Genomic DNA, 17,358 nt, shown 5'->3' with positions numbered 1-17,358 from the left:
CTATGTTGATAACGAGAGGTGGTCTCTCCAGCCTTTCTTCTTTTTCTTTCTTTTTTTTTTTTGTTTGTTTCTTCTTTCAGTATTTTTTTTCAACTTTTTTTTTTATTTGAATTAGAAACAGGATTGTTTTACATGACAATCCCAGTTCCCTTCTCCCACCTGTTCTCCCCTACCACCCCCAAACTAAAACCCTACCTATCACATATCCTTTCTGCTCCCCCTGGATGGTGAGGCCTTCCATAGGGGGTCTTCAGTGTCTATTGTATCCTTTGGGATAGGGCCTAGGCCCACCTCCGTGTGTCTTGGCTCAGGGAGTATTCCTCTATGTGGAATGGGCTCCCAAAGTCCACACCTATGCTAGGGATAAGTACTGAACTACTACAGGAGGTCCCATGGATTTCCGAGGTTTCCTCAGAGAAGCCCATGATCCTGGGGTCTGGATCAGTCCCATGCTGGTATCCCAGCTATCAGTCTGGGGAGCAAGAGTTCCCCGATGTTCAGGTCAGCTGTTTCTGTGGATTTCACCAGCCTGGTCTGGACCACATTCCTCTTCACTTGTCTTTCTCTGCAATTGGATTCCAACTCAGTTCAGTGATTAGTTGTGGGTGTTGGCTTCTACTTTCACCAGCTGTTGGATGAAAGCTATAGTATGGCATATAAGACAGTCATCAATCTCATTATCAGGAGAGGGCATTTAAGGAAGCCTCTTCTCTGTTGCTTAGATTGTTAGTTGGGGTCATCTTTGTAGCTCTCCAGACCTTTCCTTTTGCCTGATTTCTCTGTTAACCTAAAATGTCTCCTTCTCTTATGGTATCTCCATTCTTGTTTTCTTCTATTCTTCCCCTGACTCAACCTTTCTGCTCCCTCATGTCCTTGGCATCCCTCCTCTTCTCCCCTTCTCATTCTCTAGCTCCCTCCCCCCACTTCCTATGCTCCCACTTTGCTCAGCATATCTTGACCCTTTCCCCTTCTCCAGGGGACCATGCATGTCTCTCTTAGGGTCCTCCTTGTTTATTAGTTTCTGTGGCAGTGTGGATTGTAGGCTGGTAATCCTTTACTCTATGTCTAAAATCTGCATATGAATGATTACATATCATGTTTGTCCTTTTGCAACTGAGTTACCTCACTCAGAATGGTTTCTTCTAGTTCCATCCATTTTTCTGCAAATTTCAAGATTTCATTGTTTTTTTTCTGCTGAGTAGTACTCCATTCTGTAAATGTACTCCATTTTCTCTGTTCATTCTTTGGTTGAGGGACATCTAGGCTGTTTCCAGTTTCTGGCTATTACAAATAGTGCTGCTATGAACATCGTTGAACAGATGTCCTTGTTGTATGAATGTGCTTCTTTTGGGTATATTTCTAATAGTGGAATTGCTGGATCTTGTGGTAGACTCATTCCCATTTTCTTGAGGAGTCAACATATTGATTTCCAAAGTGGCTGTACAAGTTGGCATGCCCACCAGAAGTGGAAGAGTGTTCCGCTTTCTCCACATCCTCTCCAGCATAAACTCATTGGTGTTTTTGATTTTAGCCATTCTAACAGGAGTAAGATGGTATCTCAGAGTTATTTTGATTTGCATTTCCCTGATGGCTAAGGATGTTGAACACTTTCTTATGTGTCTTTCAGCCATTTTAGATTCCTCTATTGAGAATTGTCTATTTAGTTCTGTACACCACTTTTTAATTGGATTGTTTGGTGTTTTAGAGACTAGCTTCTTGAGTTCATTGGATATTTTGGAGATCTCTGTCAGATGTGGGGTTGGTGAATATCTTTTCCCAGTCTGTGGGCTGCTGTTTTGTCTTGCTGACTGTGTCCTTTGCCTTACAGAAGCTTCTCAGTTTCAGGAGGTCCCATTTATCAATTGTTGATCTCAGTGTCTGTGCTACTGGTGTAATGTTCAGGAAGTGGTCTCCTGTACCAATTAATTCAAGGTATTTACCACTTCGTCTTCTAATAGATTCAGTGTAGCTGGGTTTATGTTGAGGTCTTTGATCCATTTTGCCGTAAGTTTTGTGCAAGGTGATAGGCTTGGGTCTAACTTCAGTCTTCTACATGTCTGCAACCAGTTTGCCAGCACCATTTATTGAAGATGTTCTCTTTGTTCCATGGTATAAATTTGGATTGTTTATCAAAAATCAGGTGTTCATAGGTGTGTGGGTTAATATCAGGGTTTTCAACTCTATTCCATTGGTCTACCTATCAATTTTTGTACCAATATCAAGCTGTTTTCAGGACTATAGCTCTGTAATAGAGCTTGAAGTCAGGGATGGTGATGCCTCCAGAAGTTCCTTTATTGTACAGGGTTGTTTTGGCTATCCTGGGTCTTTTGTTTCTACATATAAAGTTGAGAATTGTTCTTTCAAGGTCTGTGAAGAATCGTTTTGGGATTTTTATGGGGATTGCATTGAATCTGTAGATTGCTTTTGGCAAGATTGCCATTTTTACTATGTTGATCCTACCTATCCAAGAGCATAGGAGATCTTTCCATTTTCTGGTATCTTTTTTAATTTCTTTCTTTAGAGACTCAAAATTCTTATGGTACAGGCCTTTCACATTTTTGGTTAGTGTTACCCCAAGGTATTTTATGTTGTTTGTGGCAATTGTAAAGAGTGATGTTTCTCTGATTTCTTTCTCCACTAATGTGTCATCGATGTATAGTAGGGCTACAGATTTTTTTTTAGTTAATCTTGTATCCTGCCACTTTGCTGAAGGTGTTCATCAGCTATAGGAGTTCCCTGGTAGAGTTTCTTGGGTCACTAATGTAGACTATCATATCGTCTGCAAATAGTGAGAATTTGACTTCTTCCTTTCAGGTTTGTATTCCCTTGATCTCCTTTTGTTGTCTTATTGCTCTACCTAGAACTTCAAGGACAATATTGAAGAGGTATGGAGAGAGTGGAAAGCCTTGTCTTGTCCCCAGTTTTAGAGGAATTGGATTGAGTTTCTCTCCATTTAATTTGATGCCTTTTATTTTGTGTTTTTGTAGACTGGGATTATCTATTGCCTATGTTTATGGGAGTTTATGGGAGTGTAGTTAATTTCCTTAGGTTGGAGTTTTCCTTCCAGTACTTTTTGTAGGTCTGGATTAGTGGTTACACATTGTTTAAATCTGGTTTTGTCATGGAATATCTTGTTTTCTCCATTTATAGTGATTGAAAGGGTATAGTAGTCTGGGCTGGCATCCGTGTTCTCTCAGAGTTGGTAAAATATCTATCCAGGTCCTTCTGGCTTTCAGAGTTTCCATGGAAAAGTCTGATGTAATTCTGATAGGTTTGCTTTTTTTCCTTGCTGCTCTTAATATTTTTTCTTTAATCTGTACGTTTGGTGTTTTAATTATTATGTGACAAGGGGACTTTCTTTTGTGGTCTACTCTATTTGGTGTTCTGTAGGCTTCTTATACTTTCATTGGCATGTCTTTCTTTAGGTTGGGAAAGTTGTCTTCCATGATTTTGTTGAATATGTTTTCTGCACCTTTGAGTTGGGTTTCTTCACCTTCTTCTATATCTATTATCCTTAGGTTTGGTCTTTTCACGGTGTCCCATATTTCCTGGAATAGCCCAGCAATCTCAGCAGAGTCAGGGTCCCAGGGACCTCAGGGACCGACTCAGTCTGCCTGCAGACCCCAGGGCCACCTTTCTTCTTTTTCACGATTGATTTATTCCTTTGTGGTCTTTTGTGATTTTACAATGTTCCTTCTATTTATATAAAATGCCAATGACACGTTCAATGCAGTGGAGTTGCACTGAATTTGTAGATTGCTGTAGGTAATATGGACAGTTTAACAATAGTAACTCTTCCAGTCTTTGGATGCATGATGCCTTTTCATTTGTGAACGTCTTTTTATTTTCTTGCACTAATGTATTGCAATTTTCAGTATGCAAGTTTTTCACCTCTTTAGGTAAGTTAATATCTTTAATCTTATTCTTTTTTATGTTATTTTTAAATTTTATTTATTCTTTTTCTCATATATTACATCCTAACCACAGTTTCCCGTCCTTCCTCTTCTTCCAACCCCTCCCCCACTATCTCCCCTCTCCCCCATATCAGCTCCTCTTCTATTTCCTTCAGAAAAGAGCAGGCCTCCCAGAGAGATCCACCAAACATGACCTGAAAAATTACAATAAGACTGGCCACATACTTTCATATCAAGGCTAGAAGACATCAAGCCAGTAGGAGGAAAAGGGTCCCAAAAGCAGGAGTTGGGAGTCCCACAAGAACACCAAGCTACACAACCATAACATGTATTCAAAGGACCTATGTCAGACCCTGCAGGTTCTCTGATTATTCAGTCTCTTTGAGCCCCTATGAGCCCTGGTTAGTTGATTCTGTGCGCCATTTTCTTGTTTTGTCCTTGATCTCTCTGGCTCCTACAATTTTACCCCCCTCTCTTCTACTGGAGATCTGCGTAATGTTTGACTGTGGCTCTCTACATCTACTCCCATCAGTTGTTGAATGAAGCCTCCCTAATGATGATTATAATAGACTCTGATCTAAGCGTATAGTGGAATATCTTTTTGACATTATTGAAATGACAACTTTTCTTAATATTTTTTCAGATAGCTCACTATTAAAAATCTAGAAAAAAATCCCTTATTTTTGTATGTGTTAATATTGTAAGACTGAAGTGATAACCCTGGTGGTAATGTATTTGCATAAGGACCTGAGTGTGCAAGCATAAGGACCTGAGTTTGAGCCTCAGAACTCATTTTTAAAACCCCATGTGGTGATGTATTCATGTAATGTCAGTGCTGGGAAGATGGAGACAGGCAGATCACTAGAGCTCACTGGCCAGCCAGCCTAGCCTAATCTGAGAGTTCCAGGCCATGTGAGAGATTTTTTATCTCAAAAAACCAAGGTAGACAGTACTTGAGAACCACACTCAAGGTTGACTCCTTACCCATATACACATGTACACATGTATGCACACGACATGGACACACACACATGGACACACACATACACTTCAACTTTACTGAATTTATTATTTCTCTTATTGGAATCTTCTGTTTATTTTTCTTCCCCACTTGCTATGGTGATAATGCCTCATAGGCAGAAAGGGTAATGGTGAGCAAGCATCCTTTCCCTTTTCTGATCTCACTGTTTCTCACCACTCAATGTGGAGCTAGCTCTGGCTTCTTTATGTGTGGCATTTGTTCTAAATAGGTTCTTTCCTCCTGTTCTTAGTTTGTTGGGAGGGTTTTAACTATAAGAGGTTGTTAAGTTTTGGCAAGTGCCATTTCTGCACGCACTGGGTTATTATGTGATTTTTTATACATATGCTTTTTAGTATGCTGTCTTGCACTAATCTATTTTTATATGTTGGAGTGCCCATGGACCCCAAGAATAACTGTAATTACCCATTTCACTGTAATTGAACTGTTTAATTACATTTGCTAATATTTTATTGAAGACATTTGAATCTATGTCTATCAGAATTATTGACCTGTAGTTTTCTTATGATATATTGTCAGGATAATGCTGGTCTTACATAATGAGTTAAGAAGTATTCTTTTCTTTTCAAATATTTTAGAAGAATTTAAGAAGTATTAGTATTAACTCTTCTTTAAAATTTGGAAATCAGTAAAACCATGTAGTCCTAGGTTTATCTCAGTTGAGAGCATGTGATTGCTAATTTGAACTCCACATCAGTCCAAGGGCTATTTGGATTTTCTATTCCTGACTTAGCCTTGGCGCATTGAATGTTTTGAGGAGTTTACTCGTGCATTCTAAACTATTCAATTTCTTTGTGTCTAATTGGTTGCAGTAGTCACTTACATTCCTTTCTATTTCTATAGTATTAGTTATGAAGTCTCCTCCTTTTTAAGAAAATCTTTCCGCTTTTTTATTTAATTTAGAAACAATCTTATTTTACAGATCAATCCTAGTTCCCTCTCCCTCCCATCATCCCATGTGCCCCACCAATGCCCCCCATCCTACCTACCCCCATCCACTCACCAGGGAGGGTGAGGCCTTCCATGGGGGAATCATCAAAGTCTGTCATCATTTGGGGCAGAACCCAGGCCCTCCCTGTGTATCTAGGCTGAGAAAGTATCTATCCATGGGGAATGGGCTCCCAAAGTCCCTTTGTGCACTAGGGATAAATACTGGTTCCATTGTCAGAGGTCCCATAGATGATGTCTTCTCTTTCACTTGTAATTTTTGGGTCTTTTCTTTCTGCCTTTGTCTCATGAAGGTTTTTGCTGATTTTTACCTATCTTTACAAAACACCAGCTCTGCTTAAGAACTCTCTCTACTCCTTTTAAACAAAAAGTCATGTAAGGTGGATCTCATAGTGATACACTCTTTTTCCCAGGAGGGGTGGATGTAATGATCCTCATGAACATTATTCTTAATCAAAACTTTATTATAAGGAACTTAAAAATAAAAAAATACAGTGCAGTGAGATTAGCCAGACCCAAAATGTACCCATCTCAGTGAACTCTTCAGTTCAAACAGCTATGCTGAAGCTGTGAAAGTTCACAACGGATCTTACACATTCACTGTCAACTGTATTTTTATACATTCATCAAGACTGTAAGACTGCCTTAGTTCAAGCCTTTATTTTCCTTCCTAATGGTTGGCAACTAGACTAGAATGTTGAGCAGTAGGTGCACACTTGGTTGATGAAACTATAAACAGGTAGAAGAGGGGATTTGTACTTCAAGAAACTGGTTACTACTGGTGTGCAGGAAAGAGTTAAAGTGGAGCTAGATATGAGACTTTTGGAGAAATGGGAGTTTCTTCTTCCTAACCTGACTGTCAGAAGGAGCCTGTCCTGGTAACTTTTTTTTTTTCTGTATATTTTGAAATAAGGAAATCCTTCAATGTTGTTAGTTTTTAAAGGTTGTTCTGACTATTCTGAGGTTTAGATTTTGTTATGAATTTTAGGATCAGCTTGTCAGTTTCTAGAAAGGAGCCAGCTACAAGCTGATAGACATTATGATGATGGCTCTGTAGAGCAAGGCCAGTTCTTCTGAACATGGATTAAAGTGGCCTGCCCATTGATTTTGTTTTGTTTAGTTTTGTGTGGTTTTTTTGTTTTGTTTAGTTTTTATTTGGATTTTGTTTTGTTTGTTTGTTGTTGTTTTGGTTTGGTTTTGGTTTTGGTTTTGGTTTTTTGAGACAAGGTTTCTCTGTGTAGCCCTGGTTTTCGTAGAACTCACTATGTAGATCAGGCTGGCCTAGAACTTAGAGAGTCACCTGCATCTGCCTTCTGAGTGCTGGGACTAAAGGTGGGTGTCACCGTGGCCTAGGATTTTGGTATTTTTAAATATCTGTAAGCAATATTTTATAATTTTCAGCAAACAAGGATTTTACTTCTTTTGTTAACTTTATTCATTTCCTTTTTTAATTTTTTAATATTAATTAGAAAGAAGATTATTTTACATGTCAATCCTGGGTCCCTCTCCCTCCCCTCATCCCCTGCCCCCTCAACTAACATGCTACCTATCCCATACCCTTTCTGCACCCCATGGAGTGTGAGGCTTTCCATAGTGGTTCTTCAGAGTCTTTCATATCCTTTGGGATAGGGCCTAGGCCCAACCCCTTCTGTCTAGGCTCAGAGAGTATCCCTCCATGTGGGATGGACTCCCAAAGTCCATTCCTATGCTAGGGATAAATACTGATCCACTACAAGGGGCCCCATAGATTTCCAAGGTCACCTCACTGACACCCACATTCAGGGAGTCTGGATCAGTCCCATGCTGGTTTCCCAGCTATCAGTCTTGCAACAACTTTATTCATTTTCATATATTTTTATAGGACTGCAAATGAAATCATTTGCTTAATCTTTTCATATTTCTCATTTTCAGTGTATAAAATGATATAGAATTATAATTAGTTCTTGTCTTTTACACTGCAACCTAGCTGAACTTGTCTCTGTGTTCCTTTATTCACTTCTTAAGGTTCTATGTATAAGACTGTGTCATATGAAAATAGAAATATTGTTACTTCTTTTTTGCCAAGTTCTATTTTTTTTTTCTAGTGTAACTGTCCTGGGTAGAGGCTCTAGAACGAGCTGAACAGAAATGGGGAAAGATTGCCTGTTTGCTACTGCTCTGAAAGAAGAAACTTTTTAGTATTTGCTATTGAGCATCAGTGTGGAGTTTTCACAGATGCCATATTTTAGATGGAGAAAGCTCCTTCTAATTTGTTCAGTGGTTTTTTTATGATGGATGGTGTTAAATTCTGTCAAATAAACTGTCTGCTTTGTTACATGTTCATGCAGTTTCTGTCTTGCATCCTATTAGCATGATAAATAGAACCAGGTTATTTTTAAACAAACCCTGAACTGGATATATATATATATATATATATATATATATATATATATATATATGTAATATATATATGTATATATATATATATTGCATTAATATATATATATATATATCTTGTGAATTTTGCATTAATATTCACAAGAGGTGTTTGTAACAATAAATCTTTCTGCCAAGCCGTGGGCACTTTCTGCCAGGCTGCCTGAGTTCCGCTCACTACCACATTAAGGTCCCAGGTAACACAGAGACATATTAGGTACAATGCTGCTGGCCAATCCCTAGGAGTTCTTACTTGCTAGCTCAGTATTAATTATCATCCATAATCATAAGACTTATCTTATGGAGGATGCCTTCACCTCGTGTCCTGTTCCCAGTCACATGGCAACTGCAAAGCAGAGAGCAGGAGGAAGAGAGAAAGGAATGACTTCCTTCTTGCCCTTACTTATATATGAATCTGCCTGCTATGTCACTTCCTGTCTGTATCACAAAATTTCTTACTACATTTCCCAGGAACTTCCTTGACGTCTAGTCTGCCTAACTTGCTTCTTCATTGGCCAAACAGTGCTTTATTCAACAATCAATAAGAAACATAAACAGAAGTATATTCCCCCATCAGATGTTAGTCTATAGTTGTATTTTTATAGTTTATTTATATAAATTTGTTATCAAGGTAATACTGGTCTTATAGGACAAAGGAAACGTGTTTGCTCTTCTTTTTCTTTTAATTTTAAAAGTGTGTGTGTGTGTGTGTGTGTGTGTGTGTGTGTGTGTGTGTGTGTAGACCAAGGCATGCTTAAAGAGGTCAGAAGGCACCTTGTAGGCATTGTCTCTCTCCTTCTACCATGTGAGTCCCAGGGATCTCACCTCAGTAGTCAGGCAAGCACTTTTACCCACTGGACCACTTCCTGACCTTATCACCTCTATTTTCAAGGATAAATTGGTAAAGAACTTATATGAAGGGTGAGGCCATTGTATGTGAGCTTTACTTTGCAGAAAAGTTTTAATTGTTCATCTAGTCTCTTTAATTTATGATAGCTAAATTCAGACTTTTAGTTCTATTTATGGCAATTTTGGTAATTTGAATATGTAAAGGTGTTATGAACACTTCCATAAACAATATGGACTCCTCCCTAAAATTTGGTTCAGTTGTTTAGATGATAATGGTACACACAACTCCAAAGAGGACAAACAACCATTAATTCCTGTTCTGCTGAACATAGCTTGGGAAAGCAGGGAGAGGAGACTTGCTTGGGTTTTAATAGTAATCAGACAGTTAAGGTTCCCCATGAGGCAGCGTCTGCATGCTGTGAGCCCTCCATTCCTGCCACATTAGGGAGCCTGGCTTTACAATCAACTTGCCCAAACATGATCCAGAAGGGAAAGAAGAAGAAGTAAGACTTAGAATATGTCATCACAGCCTAGAATCCATAATTAGGTTGGATAGTAATCAAAATTTTGTTTAGGAAGGTTTCTAATGGCTTGCTATTCATTGCAATTGGACTTTCTTAAACTGTTAGTCTATTCTGAGTAAAATTTATAAAAGACAAAAAGCATAATCAGACTTTTTTTTGCTATATTTTTTAAACTGCATAGTGATTCTTTGTGAATTTCATGTCATGCACCCCAATCTCACTCATCTCTGAATCCTTCCATATCTATCCTCTGCCTTTGTGACCTTCCCAGCAAAAAGAAAAAACTGTTATCGTGGAAGCTACAGGGTGTCACAGTGCATCACCCAATATACCCTTTTGACCAAATAGCTTTACTTGCAAATGTTCATTGCAACGATTCATTGGTCTGGCTTGAGGCCTCTGGCTTCTGCTACACTATTAGTACTAGCTCCTCATTAGGACTCCTCTCAGATATCCTGCTGTTGCCCTGTGTCGTGAAAATCTTCTATCTTTGGTTCTGCAGGACTGGCCCCTTTACATGTTCCAACAGTTCTTAAATGGGGTAGATATTGGGGTGGGCCAACTCAAAGCCCTGGATCTGGGTCTGAGTGGTAATCCATTGGTTAGTCCTGCTGCTCTCCCACTTTGACCAGATGAGGGGTGGGTCCATCTCTCCTGCCTTTGGAAGCTGGCAAGGGGCAGGACTGGCTCACCTCCCACTCTGACCCCTCAGAGCCAGCTCTCCCAAGCCCACACTACCAGCGCCAGTTCTACTGTGCTGCCCTGGTGAGGCACAGGGCTGACTCTCCTGAGAACTGTAACTCTCAAGGGACAGAGCCACCTCTCTTGCTCTCAGGGCCAGCTCTCCCACCTACCATGGGCAGGGGGTGGATGGGTGGCACCATCTCTCCTGCTCTGTCTAGGTAAGGGCCAGGGCCAGCTCTGTGCAGACCTTGGACATCAACAAGGTCCCAGGTGACAGCCCAGATCAGGGGCATCTGCATGGCCTATGGTGATAACATGCCATGGACATCAACCTAGACCCTCCTCCCAGACATGGCCCTCAGTGGCAGCATGGGCCAGGACACCTCCACCTCCATGGCCTCAGGTGGCAGCGTAGGCTACTCACATCAGGTGTTCCTCTTCACCCTTGTATCTGGAGTCCCACCTCTTCATCGTGCTCAAATAGTTCTGCTTCCATTTTTCTACCATTTCTCCACCACGTGATTGCTCATGGTAGTGGTATCTGCCCTGCCTGTGCTGCAGAGCTGCAGACGGGGGCTTCTTAAGTGTCTCTCATGCACGGTCCACTGTTATGCAGTGCTGGAAGCCCAATCTGAACTTGTCATTCTCCAGAGTTGGTCCCCATGGCAACTTCTTTATAAGGTACCAGGTCTCTTTTTTCAGCTCTGAGTTAATCCTACTTATCATTATTGTCTCTTAAAGTTTGTCTTTACCAGCCGACTTCAAGCTCCATGAGAGCAGGAAACCACATATGCCAAATGCCAAGAAGAGGTCTTGGCTCAGGGTCAACTACGATCACATCTCCAGTTCCACCTCTCTTCAATACAGCACACTGCTCCATTTTTCTCTCTTTCCCTCCTCTCTTTCACATTTTTGTTTTTAGTAGTGGTGTCCGGTGTTGTCACCACAGGGCATAGATAGATAGATAGATAGATAGATAGATAGATAGATAGATAGATAGACAGATAGATATAGATAGATATAGATAGATATAGTAGCTGTTCAGAGTATTTTTATAATGCATTTAAAATATTTTTTAAGGGCAAGAGTGATGTTTGTTCTTTCAAAAAAGTGGTTTTTCTTGTTTGGTTGGGTTTTTGTTTGTATGTATGTTTGATGCAGAGACTCACTATGTTGCTCTGGCTGGTTTGGAACTCACTATAAAGTCCAGTCTGACTTGAACTCACAGAGATCCATCTACCTCCACTCCTGGGTATTAGGATTAGAGTTGTCCTATTTGAGTTTAGTCTCTTTCTCTTCTCCCTTCCTCCCTCCCCTACTTCTCTCTCCTTCTTTCTCATGTTTGATTTTCTACCTTGTAGAATCCGCTTTTGGCTCTTCTAATGAGTTTTATTTTGGCTACTAGTTTTCCAAAGTTAGAATTTCTATTTGTCTATTTTTCATAATTCTTCTCTTTTTTGCCACTTCCAGGTTTCCAATATATCGTATTTCTATTTTTTCCTCTACTTATTTAGAATTTGTTTATCTGCTGACTATGGGCACAGTGACAAGTGCTTATAGAACCAGTAGCAAAAGGACAGAGGCAGGAGGATGACTTGAATTCAGATATTAGTCTCTTCAGTGATTCACTCTTACATGCCTTGCTTCTATGGCGGGAGATGAGGTTGTTTTGAGCCTGCAATGCTCTTCTATGTGGAGTTCCACTCACACCATTCCAGCCTTATTCAGATGTTGCCTCCTGAATGCAGCTTTCCTGAAGCCCCTGAATGTTCCAGGCCACTCCCCACCCAGGCAAATAGGCTTCAATTTAGCCCCTCTGAACTTGAGCTCCTATTCTAGTGCTGCCTAATATGAGCATGGATGACCTTAATCAATAATCAATAGTTGGATCTCTTTTCTGTTGTTAAGGAGAGAAAAACCTTATAATTTTTTTAAAGATTTCTATTCCTTTAACAATTTTTACTTCTACTGAAAAACATCCTAGAATTTTTAAGGACCTGGGTGTTACAATAAGACCACAGGAATCTGAGACTTTCTCTTAGGGAGGATACCAGAATCTTCTCCATTAAGCTATCCTGGGATACTTCAATGGAACAATAAAAATTAAACTCTTAGCATAGTGTGCAACATTAGCACTTTGCATACATGCTTGCACTGGGATTTGATTACTGTTGACAGCTAATCAAACCGCATAATACTGTATGTCCAGTGGAGTGATGAACTCCTAGAAACTTTCATGATCTCAGAGAACTAACTTTCCTAATATTCCTATGGAATGATGTCTAGCAGATTTTAAATATTTTCAAGAAAAACAAGTGTGTTTTCTCCAAGTCAGCCCATGGTATTGCTGATCACTCTCCCTATTACAACTCTTTCTTCTATTAAATTCAAACCTTTCTCCTCATCTTTCCTCCTTGCTCGCTGTAATAAGCCTATCATCAAGCCCTCTGCTTTCTGCAGACCTCAGTCATAATCACTGCCTTCTAACTGTGCTTGGGGAGATTGCTTATGATTCAATTGAAAACCAGCCTTATTTGTCTTTGCCTGCCTGCGTCTGAGGTGTCACTACTGAAATCAAGAGGATCAGAAAAATCTACCTGGAGGATGGAGAAATGGCTCAGTGGTTAAGAGCACTGGCTGCTCTTCTGGAGGTCCTGAGTTCAATTCACAGCAACCACATGGTGGCTCACAACCATCTATAATGGGATAAGATGCCCTCTTCTGGCCTGCAGGCATACATGCAGATGGAGCAGTCATGCACATAAAATAAATAAATCTAAAGAAGGAAGGAAGGAAGGAAGGAAGGAAGGAAGGAAGGAAGGAAGGAAGGAAGGAAGGAAGGAAAGAAGGAAGGAAGATCTGGGTGCAACGAATAGATTCCTCTCCAAACAAGAGCCATCTTTGTACTTCCTCCTTTCTGGGTCCAATGAGTCCTTGCCTCAGGCCCTGCTGAGAGACAGCCATCAATTAAAATTCAAACACACATACACAAAAAGAAGAAGTTTAATTTATTGATTGCTTTTTTGGCAAAGGTTATATAGAATGTTATTAGGGTGAAAATAAAATTCTAGTTACAGATTCATAAAACTTGAAGCCAAATTAGCTTTTATGAGACCATTAAATCCCACCTCATCCTCATCCATAGCAAAGTAGTTCGATCATAGCCTATATAATCCTTCGTTGTTTTAAAATGATTAATGCAGATTAAATACACAGTGTAGATGGTATTAAATATCTTGAGGAATGACAATAGAATTTCTTTCACTCTTTCAGCTCAGAATTCTTTTTTAGCAATGTTCTGTTCATATGTATTTGTGGACTAGCCAACATTATCTGCTATTTGCTTGTATATGCACATTGTATGTCTCTCAAAACAACATTTAAAGTCTTTCCTAATGTTTCAGAAATGTCAATCTTTAAGGAACATCCAATTTTAGAAAATAAAAGTCATCCTTGACTCAGTAACATCTCTTCATATGTGACAATATTGTGTTTCCCTCTGACCTGACAAAAGTCCCTAACAACATACAATGGCCAGTTTCTTCTTTGCCCAACTCAGAGGCCGTCATATAAAATATAGAAAGAAAGCATGTTTGAAATCACAGTAACCAAAAGACTTGAATTCATAATTACATTAAATAACCATAACTTTTTGCTTATTCACATTCCACACGGTGGAAATTATCTTTTCCTCCAGATTTTTCACTTATAACATTGAGCTGTGAAGAGTACAGTTGCAAGGACACCCCCAGGCTTACAAGGTATGTGATTTTTTCTCTTTCAATGCCAAGCACAAAGAGAACAACATTAAATTCATATTTGATATCTGACATTATTTTGATAGGCAAAATCAAGATCACAACTATCTTACCATAAGACATTTCTACTAAAATGGTGGAGAAAATACACATCATTACATCACTAATGAGTCCAAAACAAGCCACAGACAGGGCATCTTTGATCAATGATGGAGGACATGGAGGAGGTGATGGTCTTGGTTTAGGCATAGCAAGGAAGGCAGGCATTTCCCTCTTTGGCCAGTAATGTTCTTTAAGGCTACTTCTATTGCTGACTGCTCCCATGAAGTTAATTTTGAGGCAATCCTCTTTATGTTAAACCAAATCCAACTTACATGAGAGATTGTGGTACAAGCTCCTGGAAGGTGACTGTGGCTGCCAACCTAACTATTATTTATAACAATACTGTATGTTTGTGGCAGAATTAAGACATTCGGTGTTTCTTAGCACTGATTGTCATATTTCGTCTCTCATGTGGTTTTAAATTTTCAGCTTCTTTCTCTTTTATTTTTCACTCTTCACTAACCTCAAAACTTTGTCTTTGCATTTGGGGGCCTAATCAAACCCATCCTACGGTGGTGGATTCAGGGAAGGAGCATACAGTACATATGAAACACAAAGACTATGCTTGCACAAATTCATCTACTCTGGAATCATCAGTAGTGACTTTTAAACTTTCAAAGTTAGACCCAATGTTTGGGAGTTCAAGATAGTTTTTATCTTACAGCATAGTTTCCATTTAGATGTCACATGGGAGAGTGCTAGACCAAAATAAAAAGTTTCTTTATATCCAATGTTTCTGTGACTGTGGCAGCTTTGATGGGCAGTGAATGTCTCCCTTCCAAATAACACCTAACTTGACTAGTGACTCTGAGAGAAAAAGACAAAAAAAAAAAAAGGCATTTATAGCTAGAGTCTCAGTCTTAAGGAGTATTATTTAGCCAAGCCAAAATGTATCAAGGCTACCTTTCATTTTGTCCTTTACATAAATGCTAAGTTGGCATTTGGGAAGCCCAGATGTTATTAGAGGACATCCATAGTAGGCATAATTATTACAATGCTGAATTGACCCAAGGGGAATAGAAGGCCTGTTATTATACCTAGTGTTCTGCTTTCCCAATGGAACTTTCTTATGACCTTCTAAGAGCAAAAATAAGACAAGATAGTCTGAGCCCTATCTCTCTTCCAGACACTGCCTAGGCAGATGCAATCCCTTTGAGTCCACCCCCTCTCTGATTCTCTCATAACAAGAGCCAAAACAGAAAACCCTCCTTTGTGCCTAGCTCAAATGGAGCAGGTAACTCTCTCATCTTAGGCAGTTCCTCATTGGCAGATGTGCTCAGCAAAGGAAGGATTTTTAGCACAAGGTTGTACATCTCAGAAGCATTTTGCAGGAATAACAAAAAGCAACGTTAATCCAACAAAACTAAGCTAAGGAGGTTTGTTTGTTTTGTATTTTCCTATCCCAGTGTACAAGATTCTCAGTTGTCCACCTGAGAGGCAAAGTAAAGTAGGAGGCCATGTTTCTTTCTGTTTCACTCTCTTGATTTTTAAAACAGGAGCGGTCATTATTTCACTTTTAACTTTGGGTTACAGTTAGTGTCAGGAGGTTGCAGAGGCAGACACAGAAAATTGGGGTGTGTGTGTGTGTGTGTGTGTGTGTGTGTGTGTGTGTGTGTGTGTGATTATATTTCACCTCTGTGCATCTGGGTTCTTTTAAATACCAGGAAAACCCTTTCACTCAACCAAGGCTCACACTGTTTTGGAGAACAGCTTTCAAACTCTGGACATCCTAATACTGAATTTCACTGTCCCAGACTGGTCCTCATCCTCAACACTCCTGTGTCAATCCTCCGTCCTGTTTGTCCTCCGTCACACATCTCCCCGCATTCTGGAGGTTCTTCACAAGATGGAAAACATTTATACCCACGGTCAAGTGAATGAATTTAGGGACATGGGCTAAGACTGAGATGTCAGGGAGAGCAAGGGAGGCATGTGTTGTGGGAGCGAAGGGCAAGCACTGAAAGGCTCCAAGTCTCCTGCAGCCCGCGGAGTTACCTCTTCCATTAGTATTCATTCTCAAGTGAAGTCCTCGTGCCCAAGAGGGCGCATGGGACACAAAGGCAAAGCCAGCTACAGCCCTGCCCCTGTGGGTGTTTGGGTCCAGCGGTGTGGGAGTTTCCGACCATCTGAAGCAGAGTAGCAGGAAGTGCATTCTAGCAGAGGCTGCTTCCGCTGGTGTTTGGGAACACACACAACACCCATGCACACTCATGTGCATACACTATGCGTAAGCAGCCTCCAGCTGGGAAGCAACTGCTGGTTCTTCGGACCTCTAGATTTAAGCCAAGAAGGAATCAGGTGGTTTAGGTATGGCTCTCCGCATGGCTATGACAGGCTGAGTATGCCCGCTTTGGTTTAATCCAAATCAATGGATATGCACCGACACTGCTTCACGCGTGTGACCCGTTTCTTCTTGGTGGGTGGCTGTAGCTCAGGACAGTTGAGCGTGACCATCATGGTGGTGAACTTCTTGGGCTTGCAGAAGGAGCAAGACTGAAAGGAGCCTTCCTCCTTCCTGATGTGTCTGGGGATGTAGAAGGAATTGCACTGGCCGTAGCAGAAGCGGTTGATGATAGTGCGGCTGTTGCAGCCCTCCTCGTGAATGGTCTGCTTCAGAGGCTGAGTTTTGCACCAATCTCGCTTCAGGTACTTGCGCTCTGTCACGTGCAGGGCCTCTTGGCTGGACTCCAGCACTTCCTCTCCTGGCATGGCGGTGCCTCGCCCCTGGCCCCGCCCCCGGGTCCTGGAGCCAGGTTGTGGTGGGGATTGGGTCTGCTCAGAGTCATTATGCTGAGCCTTGTCTGGAGGTGGGATGGCTCCCTGGGACCCTTTCTTTTTCCCTTCAGCTGCCGGTAGTAGGGTCCCCAAGAGGAGAAGCAAAGCTCCCACAGTGTAGGCGGTGCGATTCATTCTAGACAAGGGATGCAGAGAAGGGGAGACACAGTGAGAATGTTACTTAAGAAAAATTAGTAATTTCACCTAACACCTTATATTGTATTCACTACACACTTCAGTTGCACTGACTTTTACAGTATCACTAGCTATTAGATACTATTATTCCCATTACTCTCTCATCCATCAAACTGAGTAATTCAATATAGGTCACACAGTGAATTGGCCAAGCT

General features: G+C 40.6%; 1 protein-coding gene across 3 annotated transcripts; it reads right to left on the bottom strand.

The window, feature by feature from the left end:
• Positions 1–16,588: 16,588 nt before the first annotated feature.
• On the bottom strand, positions 16,589–17,143 carry Grem1 (gremlin 1, DAN family BMP antagonist). 3 transcript variants are annotated; one of them, XM_035446083.1, is made up of 2 exons: positions 17,030–17,143; positions 16,589–16,906 (listed from the first exon to the last, which is right to left on the bottom strand). In XM_035446083.1, the coding sequence occupies exons 1-2, from the start codon at positions 17,141–17,143 to the stop codon at positions 16,589–16,591; spliced, it is 432 nt and encodes a 143-aa protein (XP_035301974.1). The 3 variants fall into 3 exon arrangements, with proteins under 3 accessions (XP_035301974.1, XP_035301975.1, XP_035301973.1); XM_035446084.1 differs by having other exon boundaries at positions 17,117–17,143; XM_035446082.1 differs by having other exon boundaries at positions 16,589–17,143.
• Between the last annotated feature and the right edge of the window lie 215 nt (positions 17,144–17,358).

The sequence above is a fragment of the Cricetulus griseus genome, chromosome 6, assembly GCF_003668045.3.
Source record: "Cricetulus griseus strain 17A/GY chromosome 6, alternate assembly CriGri-PICRH-1.0, whole genome shotgun sequence".
NCBI lineage: Eukaryota > Metazoa > Chordata > Mammalia > Rodentia > Cricetidae > Cricetulus > Cricetulus griseus.
Note: the sequence above shows the minus strand (reverse complement) of the source record. Positions and strands in the feature narration are given on the sequence as shown.